The sequence below is a fragment of the Equus quagga genome, chromosome 2, assembly GCF_021613505.1.
Source record: "Equus quagga isolate Etosha38 chromosome 2, UCLA_HA_Equagga_1.0, whole genome shotgun sequence".
Taxonomy (NCBI): domain Eukaryota; kingdom Metazoa; phylum Chordata; class Mammalia; order Perissodactyla; family Equidae; genus Equus; species Equus quagga.
The window spans coordinates 144,585,360-144,608,187 of NC_060268.1; the positions used below are offsets into that span (position 1 = coordinate 144,585,360).

Below are 22,828 nucleotides of genomic sequence, written 5' to 3' on the forward strand. Positions count from 1 at the left end.
TCTTTTTAATTCAACTTCAAAACAGAAACATAACTGATCATCATTTTGAACTGGGTAGTTGCATTGATTCCTGGTTCCTTTAATTCTTCATTTCTTGTTTTATTTATCTTTTTTAATTATATCTAGGGATACCAAAGTACTATTTATTTGTTATATTTTACAAAATTGAATCTTACATTATTGCATGGTTTTGGTGAATGTTGATTATGATAGATTGCCTTACATTTCCGTATACTGTGTGCACCCTGGGAGGATTCGCTGGAGTGAATTCCAGAGCAGAAGTCATGAGATGTTTACTTTGGTTCATCGTTTCATCATGTAGAGGGAAACAATTGTTTTCACTTGTTAAAAATTATAGAAGGTAATTTGTTCTACACTTAGGTGAATAAATGCAGGACAGCACAAGGCAAAGAGAGTGAATGGAGAAATGGGTCAAAGTAAAATACAGTCACAGAAGCAGTGGTAGAAATTTAAAAGATGTTGATGAGCAGCAGACATTTTGGTAGTGGAAAAGAAGTCAGGTAAAAAGATGTAAAATAAAACTATAAAAGTTGTATAATGTGGAGCCAGAACGCTAGACTTATGCCAGGGGCTCTTGAACTGTTATCTACTTTTTAAAAATATTATGAAAGCTAGGAATATTCTCCCACAAAAGATGTGCATGGTATAGAAGAAGACAAAATTTTGCTTATAGCTTTTAATTGCACTGAAAATTGTTTTTATTAATGTAGAATGTAAAGGACACTTTCATAAGAAATATGTCTCATTTTTTTCCCTGCAAAAATCAGTGGCCACTAATTGAGCGTGATAAATAAATCTAAGTGGTACAAATTAACCAAAATTAAACTTTAGTTCTGTTCAGTAGTAAATTTTAATGAAAAGGTTACTATTAGCTTTCAAATGACGTATTGAAACTATGCCATTGTCTTTGACTTGGGAACTTTTATGCCATCTTTGATATTCAATCAATTTTGACAAAAACAAGTGCTGAAAACCCTATCTCACGAAAGAATGAAAGAGCAAATGGAATCTCTAGATTTTTTTGCCAGGTGGAAGTAGGCTTCTGTCGAGAAATAAAAATTCTTTAAAACTCTCCAGATAAATTCATGTTGCATCATCTTCTTTGCCTTTTAGTTAATGAGATCATTGTTGGCAAGATCTTGACATAATGCTATTGTTAAGGAAGGAAAGGATTATGACTCCACATTTTAGTTTTAAGGTTCAAGAGTTAAACTGTATAATTGAGTTTGTATTTTATCCATCTAACAGCAGTTAAATTTCTGGCTGTAGAATTTGTCTTCTGAAAGCCAGTGAACTTATGTGTAGCAAAGAATTTCATAGTTCTCCCACTTCTTGACAAAATCTCTTGAGAAGCCCCTGATTGAAAGTCTTGGCTTTCATGAATTTGGCAACTTTCACAACAGTAGATTTTTCATGACAAATCCTATTGCATAGGCTATGATTCAAGGCTTGGCACTCATGAAGTAGTAGAATACTTTCACAACAATAGATAAGATTTCTCTCAGGATTGATGGTATAGTCTTGCATCCCACTGCATACTGATGAACAAAGCAGTGAGTCACAGTGACATGCAGAGCTTCTGTCTTTACCAAAGCAGCAAAACCAGATGTTTTGCCAGGCATTAAGGTGTACTCTGTGTCTACAGAATACTGAGATTTCTTCCGGAGAAGTTTTTTTTGGCAGAGACACTTCACCATTTTGAAAATGTTAATGTCCCCTGAAGTTTCCTAAAAGGGCTCCAAAATAGGAATTATTCTTTGATTGTGTCACCATGCATGCATTTGATGAAAACTAGTAGCTAGCTAAAGTGAGAAGTCATATGCTGAAGGGAAGTGGTATTTCTAATCCTTTCATGACCTCCTTCATAGTTTTAGAAAAAAAGGTCAGTTCTTTGGGAATGGATAAAATTGTTTGATAGACTATTTAACAGTCTTACTTTTCTGTTGCAAACTCCAAATATGTTTGACCATCTCTAAGATATTTGGATTCACCACGTTCAACTGTGTGACTTTTTTGTTTGGCATTACATCCATCAGCTTTGTAGCGTGCTTTAATCAAGGATTTTGAGGTGCGAGCAAATAAAGGTTTTTGTAAGGGTCTAGCCTTTTCTAACTAAGCTTCGCTCTCACATGTTCTCTCTTTTCCCCCCTCATTCCTCCTTATACACACCCACCCCCAAACATGCATGCATACCTTGTTTGAGGCAGGTGCTTTTCAGGATAGTTGGCTAAATGTTTCTGATAGTGAGAACTAGCCATATAAGAAGCACTTGGGATATTCCATCCTATCATGTTCAGAGAGGAAAGTAAAACTCAAGGATACTTACTTAAACTTTATTATTCTTTATTTTCTCTATTTCCAGTTTAAATTAGATCCAAGAGAAGTCTCCATAATCAAAAAGTGAGGACATATTTCAGTTTATCAGTGGGAAGATATTTTAGTCATCACGATCTGGTGGTATTGTTAGTTCCATTTCTCTGTAGAGGTGAGGAGAGGTGATTTGATGAAATGGCAAGCCCCATGGGATGTTGTTGTGAAATAGGGGCCAGAGTGAAAAGCTAGTAAGACAACTATTATGAAAATAAAATGTAAAGCCCGTGGTGTCATGTGGCAGAATAAAGTAGTAACTACATCATCAACAGAACTGCGCTAGACACAGCATATTCTCCATCCTCTTATAGGTTGGAGTCTCCCCCAAGTGAAAGGTAATGGACTGGTAGAAAATGGAGCTCTGGGGGCCGGCCTGGTGTTGCAGTGGTTAAGCACGTTTCGCTTCTCGGCGGCCTAGGGTTTGCCAGTTTGGATCCCGGGTGCAGACATGGCACAGCTTGGCACGCCATCCTGTGGTAGGCATCCCACATATAAAGTAGAGGAAGATGGGCTCAGATGTTAGCTCAGGGCTAATCTTCCTCAAAAGGAAAAGAAAAGAAAATGGAGCTCTGTACATACTCTTAAGGATGTACTCAGTACAATTGTAGTGTTTACTTGTTATGTGATACCAAGACTCAAAGTTAAGTAATTTAGCCAAAATTGGTCACTTTTAGCATCTTGGAGTCAAAATAAATCATTGAGATCTGCTGTGCTTTGCTCATGATTAATTAATAGACCTAGACCATTTTTTGGATGAATTATTCACATGGTCTAAAGGAGTATCCTGATGTGCTCCTAATTTTATCCCTGTGTATATTTAAAAAGGCAAAAAGAAATTTATGAGCAGATATTGACATCTGTTGACAAAGCTACATTTTACTAAATGGTGCCATGTGCATTTTAGGTTGAAACAAAATTAGAAAGCTAGATATAGTGGATAAAAGTCATAAGATTATAAACATTTTTTGCAGGAATTTTTCTTATTTCGTAGATGATAAAACTGAGGCCCAGAAAGATGAAGTGCTCTGATCAAGATTATTCAAACAGTTAATGACAACATTCAGAGTAAAATTTGAATCCCTTGATACACTGTTGAACTTCTTTCTACGCTATCAACTCCACAAATCCTGAAACTGCAAAAGAATTTTGAGACTGTTCAGAATTAATTTCTGTACAGGGTCAAGCTCTCCTGAAAGGTCATGCAATACTGATGAAATTGGCCTATTTTTACAAGACTCCTCAGTTTATACCCTTCTTTACAGATGGTAGGGCATTTAATGACCCCTGACTTAAGTGGAATAAGGACGGCTTGAAGTTGTTGGTTTTATAAATATAATACTGCAGGCTCCCTTTAAATCCTTGAAACTTAATTGTCTGAAAGCTTTCAAATATATCACGTTCACCTAATGGTTAGAGTGCTAGTGAAACAATATGTTTTTAACCTTTATAATGAATATAACTAATTTCATCATAGGAAAACTTAGCTGTGCATAGTAAAGCTGTTGTCGTGCAACTGTGGAATTCTTCCAGAGAAGTATCTTATAATAAATATAATTGATTATCCAAAGTAGTTTTATTCTGGATACATCTGCTAGTAGATGTATCTTCTTGCTAATACCTCCTTTTAGGTTGAGTCTGTAGATTTACATTTGTGTAATTGTAAACCACTATTACAAGAGATACATAAATGTTATCAATTTTTCAGTTTGTGTAGGATCAGTTTTATTAGAAGTCTTCAATGTTGTTTTGCTTGTATCCTTAATTTTAGTTATAAAGAAGCTTTAAAAAGCTAAAGAAAATTGTGTTCTGGTGACAATGATATAGGAGCAGAATATTTCTTCTTCTCCTTTTTCTTTTTCTCCTCCTCCTAGCCCCATCCCCTCTCTCTTCTTTTGAAGAAAGGAGCCAGTTGCCATGAGTTGGTGAAGAATTTTTGTAGACTTTGCAGAGACTCTTCTCAAAATAATCTGGCACAGAGTCTTGACATTTCCTTAGCAGGCCTGGTGTAAATTAGATAGCAAGTGGTGGTGCCAGCTGACCATAAAATGTGCCATTGTGTTAGTAATGCCCAAATTATACTTTAGGTTTTGAATGTTATGGAGAAGTCAAAGTACAACTGATACCTCCTATAAAGAAAATCTTTTTTCTTAGAATGGGATAACTGTTTGAGAAAAGGAAGACTCCTTCTATCTTTTATTCAATAATTTACAAGAAGGCAACTATGTTACACTTCCCTGAGTCATTCCTTTGAATATTTGATACCTTTGCTTTATGAACATGTGGCAAATCCTTTTAAAACAAGCTATCAGTGGTTTCTCCTTCTCCAAGAAAGCTTGGTGCAGGGCAGCTCCTAGGCTTGGTTCCCATCAAGTCCTATGCGCCACAGTGTCTGCATTTGCACTTATCTTTCAGAATTATAATCGATAACTCACACTATTTATTGTAAACTATGAATAAAGAGTTAAAACATCCTATGAATGCTGGTATGCATGTATTTTGGAAAGATTCCCCAAATTTCTGAATTTAAAGAGGCAAACTTTAGTATTTGACAAGCTTACCCAGAATCTGCTACTTCTCTCTTTTTTCCTTGCCTCACCCCTTTTCTAGAATGGTGACAGGTAAAGTAAGCATTATTTATTTTCTTTGATTAAACTTTTAGGAGTAAACTTCGAGGTTTTGATTTTCTTTTTTTTGTTGTTTTCAAAACAATTATTAGAGATAAAGTTCCAATATATTATAATCTCCGTTCGAGTTCGTTAGCTTTTTTTTTTTTTTTTTTTTGAGGAAGATTAGCTCTGAGCTAACTGCTGCCAATCCTCCTCTTTTCACTGAGGAAGCCTGGCCCTGAGCTAACATCCATGCCCATCTTCCTCAACTTTATATGTGGGACGCCTAACACAGCATGGCTGGCCAAGCGGTGCCATGTCTGCACCCGGGATCTGAACCAGCGAACCCTGGGCCGCCAAAGCAGAACGTGCGCACTTAACCGCTGCACCACTGGGCCGGCCCCAGCGTTAGCTTATTTTTAACGAAGATGTAAATCTAGAAATAATAAATATTAACTTTAAGTGATCTCAAGAAGTGGAAATTTTCTGGTTTTTCTGAGGAATGAATTCTTATGTCCTAATCATGTAATCAGGTTATTTTTTTTCTAGTCTATTTACTAAGTTTCCACATATAGTAACCTGATTAAAATCTCATTTTCTCTTCATTTAAAACAAAATAAACTATAATTATCCTCTTTTTCAGCTTTAAAAAAACTAATATAACATTCTTATTTTTTCTAACACAATTCTCCTGGGCTAAACTGTGTTCTTCTAATATACAGTATTTAAGCCTGTTATTCAATCTATATAGTCATGAAATTATAAGATTTTTATATCTAGAAAGACCTTAGCAATTATTTAGTTCAGACCCATTCTAATATAAATGGTAAAACAGATCTGTAAAGATCAATCTGTCCCAGATCATTTAATCTCTTTGTGTAATAACTCAAAGTCATATCTCCTAACCTCAAATCCATTATTCTTTCTACTGTACCATGTTCTCCTGTCCATACTATTTTGATCCACAAAATAGAAATAGAAACTTAAAAAAAAAGTAGCTGTACTGTAACGTATTAGAACTCTTTCAGTTTGAAGTGACAGAAACCCAACTCAAAATAGCTTAAACATAAGGATGTATTTATTGGCTTATATAACCCTGAAAGCTCTGGCCTGGATGTGGATGCTTAGCAAATGTCAGGAATCTCTTTCGCTCGAGTCTCTCCTTTCCTCTGTATATACTTTTATTTTCAGGCAGGCTCTCTGCAATTAATGGCAAGGTATGACTCCTAATAGCTCCAGGTTTACATTTTGGCTGCTTTAGTAACTACAGTGGGAAGAGAGCTACAGTTTGAGAAAAATTCCTAGATTAGGTTCTGATTTACTTGGATTAGGGCGTGTACTCATCCCTATACCACACATTTTGGCCAGAGGCTTGGGGCAAATATCTGAAGCATAAGAATAGCTCCCCCACCCTCACCCCCAAACCACAGAGAGAATGATAGCATCCCAGAGGGGAAAGGATGCTGCACAGAGAGAAAAATACCAATTGCCTGCTTCATATTATTCTTAAGGATTCTGTGGTTCATGCACTACTATTTAATATGTTACTCTAATTAGTTTCATAGAACTGAAGCACTACAGTACTCTAAACTTTAGAGATACTTCATAGATGGGAAAAATGAGGTCAAAGAGGTTGTGATGTCTTTCAGATCACATAGTTGGTATGTGTACTATTAGTAAAACCCAGGACAGAAGGAGTAAAAAGTTTTACAATCAGACACATTTTGGTTCAGATCCTCATTTTGGACAGGATGATTATGTGCACTGGGACTGTTTCCTTATCCTTAAAATAGAGGTGTTAATATCTGTCTTGTAAAGTTGTTTTAGTATTAGGGATATATGTAAAATGTCTGGCACATAGCTTATATAATACCTACTATTGTATGTTGTCATTGTAATAATAGCTGCTGCTTCTTCTTCTTCTTCTTTTTTTTTGGTGAGGAAGATTGGCACTGAGCTAACATCTGTGTCAGTCTTCCTCCATTTTGTATGTGGGACACTGCCACAGCATGGCTTCATGAGTGGTGTGTAGGTCTGCACCCAGGATCTGAACCTGCTAACCCTAGGCTGCTGAGGCGGAGCATGCCAACTTAACCACTATGCCACCAGGCTGGCCTCAATAATAGCTATTTTTAAAAGCCATATTTCTTCCTTTGTTGAATTACTTCCCTGTAGTAATCTTATTGTGATCATTATGAAATGTGGATTTCCAAGCTTCAAGCAAACACTATTATGTTAAAACATTTACATTATTTCCGAGTTTAAAAGTGCCAGTGAAAAGTTTACTGAAGTAGAAAATTATGTTTTTAACTGAGGAATCTAGACTGTGAATTCATCTTAGAGAAGCTGATCTGAGAGTACTGACACACAGAATATGAACAAAACATTACGTATCTTGTGGTATCTAGGTAGTGTTGTGGTCTGGTAGTATTATGCCAGTATTCTAGTTTTGAAAGATGTGTATAACCTATACTTTTTAGGTCTCTGTATTTTGAGAGATTAATCTTATACAAGAGATTTACATAAAACAAGTTCATTAAAGATACATCAGGCAAATGTAGATTTCAAAAGCAGGTAACAGGATATTAGTAGCAAAGTACATTAACAGCAAAATGCATAAAACTGGATCGAGAATGTTATATATTAACTCAGGGTACACTCCACACTGAAGACTTAGCAGTTGGGAACTCTTATGTGCTAAACATAACATCAAAATATATTAAGCAAAGCTGCAAGAAATGAAAAAAAGTGACAGAAAAGCAATGATAGCAGGAATCTTTAATATATTTTAAGATCAAGAAGGTACAAAATAAGAGGATATATAGATGGCTTTAATAGTATAATAAAAAATAGCTTATAAGATGTATTTCCTTTTTTGTTTTGGTCGTTCACAAAGCCTTTACCAAGATTAATAATTCGTTAGGCCAAACACAAAGAAAATCTCACCTCCAAGTAGAAATATGTTAACCCCATTCCTTGATTACAATTCAGTAGAACTAGAGATTTAAAAAAAAAGTTTAATCAAACTGAGTCAACCATTTGGAAATTTAAAACCACTTACTTAAATAATTTTGGGTCAATGAGGAAATACAAATTCATATTAGAGATTATTAAGATAATGACAGTTAGGAGAGAGGGCTTAATAAAGGTGAAAATATAAATTCGTGAGTTAGCAAACAGTAAACTATTTGAACTAATAAATACAAATACCGATTGTATGAAAATGCCAGTAAAATCAATACATCTCTTTTAAAGCCAATCAAAGGAAAAAGAAAAGGGGGGGAAAACAAAAATTAAATGGTAAGTTTGAGAAAGGAGATAAAACTACAGTGTAGAGGTGACATTAAAAATTATATTCAGGTCTATGCTAATAAATTTGAAAATTTCAATGGAAAACAGGCAATTTTCAATGAACATGTTTTCATAAATGCTTCAAGGTGAAATACAAAATCTGAATAGACCATCCAAGAATAAAAATGTGGAGGGGCCCTCAAGAAGTTCCTGGTCTTAATTGTATTTCAGGTGACTGCTATCACTTGAAGCATCAAATAATTATGTTATCTAAATTGGTCCAGGTGTTAGAAAATATATAAAACTGCCCAGATGACTGCTTGCACAGTCCTTCTACCTTAACTTGATAAAGATAGCATATTTAAAAAGACAAAGTATAATATGGGGGAAATTAAACGCTTCAGTTTGGCCCGAAGTAAGACTATGTGCAAGGGAGTTGTGAGAGGTAAGAGTAGAAAATAGATTGGACTGTATTTTTATGTTGTTATGCAACTATAGTGTGTGATAAATTTGTTCTTATTTATATAGACACTGGGAAACCCTTTAACACTTTGAATTAATTGGTAATGTGATTAATCTTATACTTTTCTAAAATTAGTCCAAAAGTGGTGTAAAAAATAGATTGGAGAATAGATAAATCATAGGCTGATAGTCAGTTGGCTATTGCTAAATTGTAAGAGGTGACTGAACTGGAATGGCCACAGAAAACTAGAACTGGTATTTTGAGAGGTATCTCAGAGTCAAAATCTAGATTTTTGGCATCTGAATAGATGTGTAAGAATCAAATATGAGTATTCTAAATGAGGTTAACCTGTAGTTTGTCTTCCATTTTGTGTGTAGTGTGTGTGTACTGTATCTGTGTGTGTGCACACGTTTATGTATGTGTGTATATGCCACATAGTTGATATGCTGACTGATAAACCAATTTCCACCTCCACTCTGCTGCCTGCACCTTTGCTGTAGCTCTGGGGTTCCCTCATGTGTCTTTTTTATAACCCTATGTATATCTTTGCTGTCTCAGATTGTTTCCTTCACTCTAGCAGGAAGAAGATGGCAGGATAGTATAGTGGTTGAGTATAACCTCCGGAGTTGGAGTGCTAGGGTAAAGTCCAGTTCCACTACTTATAAGGTATATGACCTTACCTCATCTATAAAATGGTATTACTAATAATACATACTTTATGAGTATTAAATTATATATTTATGAAAGCATTTAGAACAATGCAAAGAAGATGGTAAGGGCTCAATAGCAGCAGTGGTAGTGGTATAAGAGGTTTTGGGCTCAGGTGCTGGAGAAAATAGTGAATATCATTGACAGAAATAACAGAGGTTGGTCCATGCAAGAATATGAAAGGTTCAATTTTTGGATATGTTGTGTTTTAAATGCTTCTGAGATTTCCAGCTAGAAATGTCCAGCCAAATGTTGGAAATTCTGGACTGGGAGTTGGCAATAAAGTCATATTGAGAGACACAGGTTTTGGAGTTGCTATATGATTGATAATTAAAATACTGCAGTAGATAGGATTGACATAAAGAGGGGATAGCTAAGATCAAATTTTTCAGATACAAGAAGAGAAGAAACAGCCAGTAAGGTTAGGAGAAAATCTTTAGAGAGTGTGTCGTATGACAAGCAGGGAATTTTCAAAATGGCAGCAAAAAAAATGAGAAAGATGGGACTAGGAAAATAGTAGAAAATGACCATTAGTGACCATTAGGAACTAATGATCATTAAGAAGTCAGCCTCATAATAACAGATTTTTATGAGTTAAGGAGTAGTGGCTTCTCTTTGAGAGTTTATATAAAGAGGGAGGATGATAGTTTGACAAGATCTGGGGATAGTGTTTGGTTTTTAGTCTTCGAATTGTTTGCTTGTTTTGGATAAAGGATAAGAGTTACCTGAGGTTATTATTAGGAGGAGACAGGTGGAGAAACAAGGCAAATGCCAGAGAGGAGATAATTAATAGAGTACTTGCCAAAATGGAACCTAGGTGAACATGAAGAGACGCTTTTATGAAATATTGAGAGTGAAAAGATTTTTAGATGGAAGAAGAGAGTTTTGAGAGTGTTCACACTGGATGACCTCAAGGTTCCCAGTAAGGTAGGAACTGAATTCGTTCAGAATGATGTCTGGGACAGGATAGAAAGAAGAGAGGTGAACAAGGTCCTGAAATCATTGTGGTCAAGAGTTTAATAAGTGCATACCAGAAGAAAGACTTACTGAATGACAGAGATTTGGAATAGGTGAGGCTGAGTAAAGGCAGTGGAAAAGCGAGCTGGAAAGAACAGTGGGAGGAACTCCACATATTCTGTTCAGTCCTTCCTCCTGGTCTGTGAACGTATAAGGGAATTGAAGAAGCAGTGGCTGCTTTTTGAGATGATGGCCAGGAATGTGGTGCTAACTGGACTTGAAGAATGCTAAGTTTAGCTAAAATTAGAAGGTTTTGAAAGTTATATTTGAGAAAAAATGGTTAAGAGTATAAGTAACTTTCTTCACAATTAGAGCAGAAAAGGAGAGTCGTTAGTGGTAGAACTGTACTTTGGGGGTATATAGACCAGTTTAGTGTAAAAGTTCTTGGTTAAAGAATAAAACCGATTTTTATTGGTCTTACTTTAAATGAAAAGTGGAAGTTTTGGAAAACGTGTAGAATTTTTAATCTACAAATCTCCAAAAGCTCTAAAGCTCAGCCCTCTTTTCATATATAAAATAACTTTTTGAAGATGAGTAAAATGTTCTTTTCTTAGATTTTTAAAAAGAGACATTTTAAATTAGACCTTCATATTCAAGATGCTATAGGTAAAACATGCACACATAAATCATTGTTTTCAGTGTATACATTCAGGAAATATGATATTTGAAGTGTTGTAAATTGCATTGTCAATTTGGTTTGGAAGTTTTACTCATTTCAAATTCTAAATTATAGCATGATTCATTGTATGGTTAATTAAATTTTGGTAAATGTGCATCGTGGCTACGAGAGATGGGAAGAGAGTGAGGAGGACACATTATGGTCCATACATATGTAGGTCTTCCAATTTTTTTATTTCTGTTAATCTGACCACGTTGAATTTGAAGTGCTGGAAAGCTAACAAGTAGATAAAAATTGCAAAGTTAAGATTTTTTGTTGTTAGTGCCATCTAGTTGATTCCAACTCCTACTGACCCTGTGTACAGCAGAGGGGAACTCTGCTCGATCTTTTTTGCACCATCCTTTCATCTTCCAGAGCTATAGCAGACAATGCTCTGCTGCTGTTCATTGAGTTTTCATGGCCAATTTTTTTGGAAATGAGTGGCCAAGTCCTTCTTCCTAGTCTGTCTGTCTGGAAGCTCTACTGAAACCTGTCCATAATGGGTGACCCTGCTGGAATTTGAAATACTGATGGCATAGCTTTTAGCATCACAGCAATATGCAGCCACCACAGTATGACGACTGACAGATGGGTGGTGTGGTTCCCTGACTTGGGAGATGAACTCTGTCTGCAGTGGTGAGAGTGTTGAATTTTAACCACTAGGGCTGGCTAAAAAAAGTTAAGATACAGAAACCTAATTATGCATACTTTGATAGTAAAAGCAATTGAATTATTTTAAATAATTTAAATAAATAAATTTACAATTGTGCTTTCCAGTGTTTTTTTTTTGAATTGTATCAGTAATTTTGGTTCAGCTTGTATTTATACATAAATTATTCATCCAGTGTTGACAATTAGCAGATTCATCATTCTTTCTCTACACATTTGCCTAGCCCTTTTTGGTAAGGATTAATTGGGTGTATAAACACCCACATTATAGATATGCTACCAATCACTTGCTACTTGAGAAAAACTAAACCTTTGAAAACATTTTAATGATTGCACACAAACATACCAAGAGTGGAGATAAAGAGAAAAATATCATCTATCGTTCCACTAAACCCCAACATATAACTTGACAACTGGTCTTCTTACAGACTTCTATTGATTTAATTTTTTATTTAATTTTATTTAATTTTTAGACTAGATAATAAATTTAGATGGTTCAACAAAGATTCCTTGCCATTCATCCATCTTCTTTCTATTTCCATGAACCTGGTTTGCAATTCTGAATTTTATCTTGATAAATATGAATAGTAAGTTGTTTGCTGAAGTGGCATTAAAAGATGTGGTATAATAAACCATTTTAAGTTTAAACACTTTTTAAATTTAGCGATAATTTTTAACATTAGTTTTTGTAGCAGCTCTTCAAAGTAATACTACTTTACTACTATTTCTTTAAGAAAATACATAGAACTAAAATTATGGCAATTCCAAAACTATACCTTAAATATAGATAGAATTGCTATATTTAATTAGCATTTGTGTAGCATTTTGTAGTTTTAGTATGCTTTTATGTAACTGCATTTACTGTTTAATCTTCATGAGAATTCTGTGAAGATCGTAGGGTATATTTTATTGTCTTCCTTTTCCTAAGGAAACAAATCAGGGTTTGCATTTTGACTGTCAGCATTCAAATCCAAGTCTTCTGATTGTATCGTCTTTGTACTGTAGCCAAAATCTTAAATCATTTTTCCTGATTTGAAATGGCTTTTATCCATTTTTTGACATTTTATTTATTGTCTGTAATAAAATCATGCTTACCTTTAAAAAAAATACTGAGAATACTACAGTGAATACCTCCATACCTGCCCTTCAACATACCTGTCTTTAAACTCACATAAGTGTACTTTATACTTTTCATTAGAGGGAAGAAAAGTATTTGTGTCCAGAGTTTTTAACACATTTGGAGATTTAGATTCCAATGATAAAGAGAAATACTGCAAATTCTTTTTTCTCTTGAGGTACTTTTGTTTAAGTTTTCTGAAAATCACTTTTAACTGTCAGACTTCTTGATGTGATTATTTGCCTTGTATTTCTGAGTTAAATGCTTGAATTTTTCTGAAGTCACATTGTGTAATAGGCAAAGAAACCATAGATAAGTGCCCTTATACCTCATTTATTCAGCATCATTAGTGAATGCATTGTTGCACACATTAGATTTTTTTTCTTTGGATTAGTCAACATTAAATACCACATGAATTAAATCTATTTTAGCATTTGTAATACTTAAGCTTTCTAAAACATTTCATATTTCCATGGTTTCTTAAAGAATTGTACGTAGTTCAGGGACATCTCAAGTACCTCTGTTATTGGACTGTTGCATACATTTATGTCAGCCACATACTCCTGTTTTTGTTGGGCTCTAAGGCCAGCATCACTTTTTGCTGCTCTATTTTTGCCTCTTAAAGGCAGTATGCTTTTATCTAGTTTGCTGATCTGATATGCTTTTGCTTGGAAAATAGGTAACCAGTTTTGTGAGGAATTGTGTGTTTAATGAAAGTCCATAAATGTGGGAAACCCTACATGTAAAGAGCACAGCTGTAGTGCAGAGGGCTTTGACAGTTATTTTGGATATGCAGTGGCCTTTGCTTATTGGGGTCATGGGTCAGAGCATTGTTGTGACCACTGAATAAATGGGGGTGTTATAATAATTGTATTTTAAGGGAGAAGAGTTATTCTGATATTTTCCTTTGTTTTGGTGTTGCTCCGATTTACTCTATTATTGAGCTGGATTTAAATATTAATCATTTAAGGTCAAATTTCTAATGCATTTATGTTCTTCACTGGGTACAACCCAGTTACCATAACAATTTAGTAAAATAACTCTAATGGAATTTTCCTTTTGAATTTGGCTTTTCTTTTTTTTCTGTCCACCAGGGAGTAACTATTCCCAGTCAGAGGCGCTATGTGTATTATTATAGCTACCTGTTAAAGAATCATCTGGATTATAGACCAGTGGCACTGTTGTTTCACAAGATGATGTTTGAAACTATTCCAATGTTCAGTGGCGGAACTTGCAGTAAGTGCTCTGAATTCTCATCCTTCCATGTATTGGAACACTTTTCTTAACATATCTAGAAGTTTATATGAAAATTTAGAGAGAAATTTACCACACTTAAAATTTATGCAAGAGTGTATATTTCTGAAGTGTCCAAACTAATTAATGAACTTAGTTGTTCACATTGAGCTAAGGAAGACAAGAGCGATGGATTTTGATGTCTTTGAAGCCAAATTATATTTTTGAAAGAAATAGTCTGTGCTGTAAGTACAGCCTAAATTCTGACCAGATGACTAAAAAACTTGTCCCATCAGAGATCCAGCATGAGGGTAGCAGTGGGATTCATCAGTTTTCTGGTGTTAGAGCAGGAACCAATTCCCTCATATCTTAGGAACACTAGATGTTGATAGTAATAGTGACAAGGACATGAAAGGAAAAAATGATAAGACATGGCAAAAGGCTGAAGTATATTAAGTGAAGAGGGTTGAGTCAAAATGTGTGGAATATTAGAGAAATCCTGGATTTAGATCCGAGTACCAGTCCTAGATCTGTCATTAATGTACTGTGTAACCCTAGGCGCATCATCTACCTATCTTTGTGTTTGCTCATCCATAAGATGAAGATATTTTGAAATCTGAAACTTCCTAGATAAATACTAAATAGAGATTGTCATTGATGTCTGCCTCTAATTTATCTTTCTTACCCTCACCTCTCTACACCTACCTCAGTTATGCTGATCCTGTTCTGATTCTCTCCTATTCTTGGCCAAAGGTTCTTAGCTAGACTGATAGGAACCTCAGTTAATACCTAGACCGAAAGCAGTTAGTCAAGGGAGAATGCATGGAGGGAAGTTTTATCCAGCTCTGTGAAAAACCAAACTGTTGCTGCTTTTTTCTGTAACAGAGTTTTATATTAGTTTCTGCCTTGAAAGTGATCAGTCAAGTTTTCATGTTTTGAGAAATATATTTTATTTTCTTAGAGTGCAGTTTCACAGTTTCCAGTTAACATACCGCTACATTATTTCTTTTAATACCTGTAATAATATTTCAGTGTTATTTTGCAATTTGTTAGTGATTTTAGTTATTAGCTTTGATTTTTGCTTCTTGAAGATATTTATATAATTAAAAAATTTGGATTCCTAAATTAATTTATACTTAGGAAATTAATTTCTTGATATTATTTATCTTTGTCAGATAGATGTGATCACCCTCATCAGATCTTTCCTGTGTTTTTAGAGCAAGGCAACATTATCTCAGACCACAGATTTTAATACAGCATGTTAAGGGCTTCTAAGAGACTTCATTGATGCGCTTGTCATCTCAGTACAATTATAAAACTGCTGAGTGCAAGCACTGGGCTGTCAGAGATGGTTGACATAGGAACTTAATAGATTTATAGAAGCGTAGAAAAACTCATGCTCTTCCTATTGGCTAGGTATCAGTGAAAGAGCCAAAAGAAAGATATAAAGTATTAGAGAGATAATAAAGGAGAGAGAACATTCAGTTCAATAATCTTAATCTAGTATAATTTTTTTCACATTGGCCTCTCTAGCAAAAATCTCCTATTGGCTCTTTCTGCCTACCTTCGTTTAAACACTGGGGTTTTTTTTGGTCTCTCAGTATTACATTTAGACTGCTAAAGTTACTGACTATTAAAATCTTTTTAATCTTTACTAATTTTCCAGTTCTCTGTTTATGCACTGTAATTTAATGCTATGTAATGAAGCTGTATAATAAGTAATATATAATTAAATTGGAGCTTGTATGTATAAATTATAAATGGCATATTCAGAAAAAGAAAAAATTTTAGGGGGTTGTTGAATAAGTTTTGTGAAGGAAGTCCATCTCTTGATTGAACGTTGGAGAAAGCGTACAGTTTAGATTGGCATTAAAACTGAAGGAGGTTTTCATATAGGCAATAGGAAATAGCTTGATTGAAGCACAGTAGGAGGAAATGAGCTGGACAAGAAATGTAGAGACAGAGAATGGAAAAGGAATGGAATGTGTTCCTGACTGTTCGAGGACCCTGAATGGGGATATCGGACTTGATTTGATAAATACTACAGTGTCAGTGATAATACTAGAGGCTTAAGCTGCATTTTTAAGTACAGTTGTCTAGAAAGTAGTGACTGCAAGAGGAAAAAAATGGTGGAAAGGAAGCCAGTCATGTGGCTTGCTTTGTGCCAGATGTGCTTTGTTAGGCCAGTCAAATAGCATTTGATTAATTTTTCTTTTGCCATTTATATCTGAAGTTTTTGTCAAAATTTTGATCCTGGTCAGGTGAATAATTCACAAAAATGGGAAGAAAGAAAAGTGAATCTGAGACTTGGAGACATGAATGTTGATATTTTGCTTTTAAACATATTTCAAATCAGGTGAAGGTGAGCTGTTTACATGAAGATAGTGGGTATTTGAAAGTATGATTTTGAATCCTAGGTGAGAGAAGTGAGACGTAGTAGTTAAGCCTTTCGTCTAACTATGATGTGGGGCTAGAGCATGGGAAGGCTCAGGGAAACAGGGTGAGGACTGAGACAAGGGGGATTGCAGCAGTTTGGGTTTAAGAGGAAGAAGAGGAGTTAGTGAGGGAAACAAAACTTGTGGTGAAAATAAAGTATCTTCTAGAGTTCTCAGGGGTTATCAACCTTTTTCTTACTTGATTATTTTCTTAATATTTCTAAATAAAGGAAAAGTTACTGTATTTTATATATCTAAAAGGATTAAAAAATGTTAATAAAAGATGATCAGTGTGATTTTCTCTTAATACATCAGTATGCAGGAAAATTTAACTCTGGTTTTTGTTTACTAGGTATTGATCTTGTCATTTCTTTAGAACACAGTCAGTCATATCAAAGGATATGTGTCAGAATTGTGCCTTAGAAGTCAACAAAATCATACTAATGTTGGACTTCTGATAAGTTGCATCTTATATATCTAAAATGTGAAATTCATATGGTAAAGAAAATTATTTTCTTTAGTGATTTAAGGAAATGTTTTTTATTAAAACTTTTTAGTGTAGTTTCTTGGGGAAATTCTAAGTAACACTGATTTGTAATTAGTTTATGAATTGTTTATACAGTTGTAAAATCTTGAAGATACACATTTTAGATGTAGGTTAGTTGAAATCTGGGTTATATAGTTAATTTGATTTTTAAAGTCCTAAAATCAGAATTATTAGATTCTGAATTAGTGGAATTTGAATTAATAAGATTACAAAACGTTTTCATCCTGGTTGATTATCACAGCTTTGAAATCATAACTTGTTTGCTTCTTCAAACTAGACTTCCTAGTGAAATTTTCAGTATCACATAAAGTCTTGTAAAATGGCCCATTGTACTTTGAATCTTTAGTCAAGGAAGTGAAAATTATTGAGAGATTGTTAGTGTAATGTTTCTCTTTTTTGGAGTGCCTTTTTCTCATGATAAATGGCTCACAAATCCGTATTTGAATAACCACACATGCTTTTATCAAACCTCCAGTTTATTATATGATTACTGATATTGCTTTAGATATTACACAGATGAGCCAGTAAGTGTATATTAAACTGGAAAATTCATTTAGCTTGGATAAGCTTTTTGCCTTGTTATCACAGTTGTTGGTCACATTGATAAAGAATATAATTTTTTCCCCCATCTTCAAGGCTGATGCCTTTTGGTGCTGAGAATTTTTATGTCTGTATGTCTATATCTACCTGTCTGTCTATCTAATATATATATAAATATCATGCACTTTATGCAAGCTTATATTTCAACTTCTTGATTGTCTTGGCATGTTTCCTTCAAGACCTGCTTCTTACCTCTTAAGGTTAATCACGTTCTTTTTTAATGAACTCTTGAGTTTTTTAGTTCAGTGTACTACGAATGAATTACACTTTGTCAAATTATTTAGGTAACTTAAAGTTTTTAAAGTCCTGGGATTTTAATATTAATGTCTTTAATTTCTATTGTTAATGTCATTAGGTATAAATGTATTTATGAGTAGATTTAAAGAATAAAATATATAATCCTTCCCTTTCCATACTTTACTATCTTTTAGTTGAATTGCTAATATATAAGCGTGATACATTTTGAGAGGTCGTATTTTACCAGTTACTTTAAAACAGACATGGGCCAAAGCCAAAACACCTGTTACTGAAAATGGGGTGTGTTTTGGAGGGGAGGGGGCTTGCGCTGCAATTTGTACTTGATGTCTGTTGCATTTCTTTGCAGACATTTCAGATTTCTTTCTTCTTGCTTTTCATGATGATGGCTTTATATACCTTTAAAAAATAAAATGTGAGCTATAGGTAAAATGAATGATGGCTAATATTTTTATAAATATTGGAGCTTGTGTTTATGGAATTTATTATAACTTTTATAGATTATGTTCTCTTTCCTTTTGTGAACATGTAATGATTTGTATTTTGTAGTTTTTGTTACATGATAGAAATTTTAAAATACTGCAGTAAAAAGGTGCCTTTTGTCAAGTTCATAAATGTGCCAGAAAATTATTTTAGTTTGCTTAAAGTAATTTATATTAGATTTTTAACATCATTTCAATGTTAAAGTTTGATGTTACTGTGGTTCTAGAAGTCTAATCTTGGGACTTACTAATTATGAAATAGAGAACCTTGTGTTGAAGGTTCAAACTAGGGAAATCTTGTACTAATTATATTTTTTTACCTGATTTATTTCCATTGATTTGTTTTAGATCAAGGTTACAGATGCTGAATTACTATTTTTTGTATATTGCTAATATTAATCATTAAAATAGTTTTTGACAGTTTGACAGTTAAAGGCATTTCCTGTGAAATGATACTACTATGTATTTAACCGTGCAGATCCTCAATTTGTGGTCTGCCAGCTAAAGGTGAAGATATATTCCTCCAATTCAGGACCCACACGACGGGAAGACAAGTTCATGTACTTTGAGTTCCCTCAGCCGTTGCCTGTGTGTGGTGACATCAAAGTAGAGTTCTTCCACAAACAGAACAAGATGCTAAAAAAGGTTTGCACTTTACTTTTATTGGGAAAAATATCCAAAATAGCCATACCTTTAATAGTAACTTCAGATCTTTTGCTTAAAGCATTTGGCAGAAATAATTAGGCAGAAATAATTCTGTAAGGAGAGATTAAAAGATATATTTTATTTTATGATTGACAGCTAGTGAATTATAATTGATTTTCTATTAGATCTGTACATGCTTTGCTTATTATGGCATTGAGAGCCCTTATAATGGTAAATAATCCAATTAGGAAGAAAAGGCCACATGGCATTATAATTTGAGATGAATTTTCCTTAACTTGGGTTATACAAAGAAATTTTGTGAAACTATTAAAGATTGCATACATACTCCATTAAATCAGTTATAATCCTCTTAGGAAGGATGATTAATTAACTGAGAAGAAGTTAGCATGGGACCAAGAGTTGGAAAAAATTTGGTCTGTATGTATAAATAAGATCTGTTCCGTGGTGTTGTGTAATTACACAAACCACTTATCCCCTATTTTGGTTTATGTTTCTTGAGACTGAGTCATTTTATATTTAGCTTCCTCAAATTTACTGAGTATTTCAATTTTTAGTTAAGAGAGAAATAGGTATGGAGAGGAAGTAATAAAGAATGAAAAAATTTGGTATTATTTAAATATGCAGGTTTAGAAAGTTAGTGAGGTTTGCCTCTTACTGAGCTATATTTAGAGAATGCAAGAGTTCATTTTAAAACAAACTATCTTGGTTTAAAATATTAAGTGTGAACATTTAAGGTGAGCCTAAGGTGCAAAACTTTTAGATAGTAGTGAACAAAAACACTGGCTTTTGTATATTGTTACTGCCTCGTTAAACATACTAAATAGTGTATTGCCAATCTGTAGGCATTCTCAGTAATAGGATTGATTATTTTCCTGATGTTTAGCTTTTTTTCATTTTTGAAAGAAAATAAGAGGAAGTTTCATTTACTACAAAATTTTTAAACCCTACTTTGACTTATCAGAAGAAATATAATTTCCTTTATCCAGAATCCAAGTAGCTGGAAAATCACAAAATGTTAAACTTACATTTTCACCAGAAACCTATTTCCTACCTCTTCTGTACAAATAAAAGTTAAATATATCTCCATAACTTTGAAAAATTATTTTTCAGTAACCTAAGAAGTGTTAGCAAAAAAAAAAAAAAAAGATAAATAATTTTTTTCTTCTGTTCATTGTAAGACTGGTACACATAAAATTTTATACTTTGCTTTTAAAAATAGGCATGTACGTCACTAGTCCTCTCTACCTTTAGGAATGTGCTAGTTCTTGTTTCAGTTATCATTTATGTATTACATTAACACATGTAAAATTGAAGATTAGATTAAATGTTTATAATACGTTTATCTTGGATTACTTTACATATATTTTCATTTCATGTGATTTTTCCTGCCTGTTAGAAATATTTGCCGTGATTTAAGCAAAAACAGTTTTAGTATAATCAGCACATATATGGCATCGACAGTTTTGGAAATTTAAATATTATAGCTTATTTTTTTCTGACTCTAAGTGAAATATATATGTAGTTCCTAACTCAATGACTTGGCCAAAATAATTGAAATTAACAAGTATTTTTAAAAAGAGTTACATATAAGATTGCTTTGCTAGGTACTATTAAAAGATACAAAGACATTTAAAACATAAGATACTTGAGGGTCTTACTATCTCCGTGGGTGAAAAAAAACTTGAAGATAAATTAGAATTAAAAGATTTAAATGGCAGTTTAAGGCACCAGTTAAGATGTCATAAGGCTGTACGTCATTAATTGTCAAATGACCCATACAGGTCATATTCTAGTAATTAAGAGAAGAGAGAGATCATTTTCTATGTTGATCAAGAAAGGTTTGAAGTGAAGGTTTTTGATTAACAAGATCTCATATTATTAGTAAGTAGTGATTCTTTTTTACAAATAGACATTTTATAACATATAAAAAAGTCAGAAGTACTTACCTGCCTACCATATTTTATTATGAAAATTTTGAAACATACATTGTCGTGTAAGAAACTGGAGTTACTTAATGTTTGTATTGCCATAAGTAAAATGTGTCTGCCTTACTTTATGGGGAAGTTATACTGATATTTTAAGAACTTTTGTTGAAGTAAGTTTTGTAATAGATAGCTTGTTGAAATGTAGAGAAAATTAAATCCATTTCTGAATTTTTTTATATGTACATACATATAAACTCAAAACATTTTTTAAAGCTAATATTAGACTAGAAAGGAGATACTTTACTTAAAGTTTTAAGACAAAAGTAAGTTATCTTAGAACTTGTAGAATTACATTTTTGGTCTAAAATTTGAATAAAAGAAAAATCATTTGTGAATTTGATGCAGCAGGTAACCTACAGATTGCCAAGTATTAGTCTTTGTGTTTAACTTTATTCAAAATATCAAATAACTTATGGCTTATTTTGTTGACTTCTTGGGGCAAATGTTGAATATAGGTGATGGATAAATATATATATATATATATATATATATATATATATATATATTTAAATTTAAAATCTTTTTTTTTTTTAGGACAAAATGTTTCACTTTTGGGTAAATACATTCTTCATACCAGGACCAGAGGAAACCTCAGAAAAAGTAGAAAATGGAAGTCTATGTGATCAAGAAATTGATAGTATTTGCAGTATAGAGCGTGCAGATAATGACAAAGAATATCTAGTACTCACTTTAACAAAAAATGATCTCGACAAAGCAAATAAAGACAAGGCCAACCGATACTTTTCTCCAAATTTTAAGGTCAGTTAAAAACATTTTGAGGAGTTGGTGTGTGGCTCTGTGTGTGTCTTTGTTTTATTCTAGGTTTATAGCTGGTGAAGGACTTGCTTGACTAATTTTTGAATTAAATTAAGTATTATTTAGAAGGAATATTTATCTATCAGTTACCTAACAAAATCCAGGATGCACACAGAGTCCAAAAACTGTGTTTTCCTTACCCTGTTCTTAGTTATTGTTTGGTGAAATCTGGGGCAGAGGTTGGGGAGGGGAGTTAAGTAAGTGAGAAATGAAGTAGGCATGGGGGGAGTGTAAGGGAACTCAGTTATTTGGGAATGAGTCTTAGGGAATATTCTTACTGCTTCCACTCTTGTCCCCATCCAATTTATTCTCAACCCTTTGGAGTGATCTTAAAAATAGACTTGATTGTGTCACTCTTGCTTACACTTTTTAAAGACCTTGTGGTTTTTCGATATGATCTACAAGGACCTGCATAATTTAGCACAGGCCTACCTCTTACATCAACTCTAGCCACATTCTCTCCCACCTCCCTACGATCCACCCATACTGGTCTCTCTTCATTTCTTCAGAATGCTGAACTCTTCTCCAGTCTTTCCAATTCTTTTCCTTTTCCCTGTATCTCTCTACCCTCAGCCTTTCCTCTGCCCTTCACATGACTGTCTTTCTCAAATTTTAGCCTTAGCTTCAATCTCGTTTGCTCTGAAAGGCCTTCTCTGATCATCCTCCCCTGCTATTCCCTTTTTAAAACTCTGTCTACTTCCTTTGTATTCTGAAATTGTATGATTTATTTTACTTTTACCTATAGTGTGTGTGTGTCTATTTCTGTTTCTAATTATAAATAAGAATTCTCTGCATTAAAAAATCTGACATGTAAACATTCCCAAATGGTGGTTTGCTGTTTTTTACCCTTTCCTTTTTCTTATTCTACTTGATTCCCCCCTTTCCTTTA

At 33.7% G+C, this 22,828-nt stretch overlaps 1 protein-coding gene across 1 annotated transcript in view; it reads left to right on the top strand.

Annotated features, from left to right (window-relative positions):
- Positions 1-22,828, top strand: part of PTEN (phosphatase and tensin homolog) — a gene marked incomplete at its 5' end in the record, with an annotated part of 91,006 nt that overhangs the window by 59,376 nt on the left and 8,802 nt on the right. The window contains 3 exons of the mRNA XM_046652820.1: positions 14,015-14,156; positions 18,951-19,117; positions 21,658-21,882. Coding sequence (XP_046508776.1) covers positions 14,015-14,156; positions 18,951-19,117; positions 21,658-21,882 — 534 coding nt within the window. The remainder of the gene's footprint in view (positions 1-14,014; positions 14,157-18,950; positions 19,118-21,657; positions 21,883-22,828) is intronic.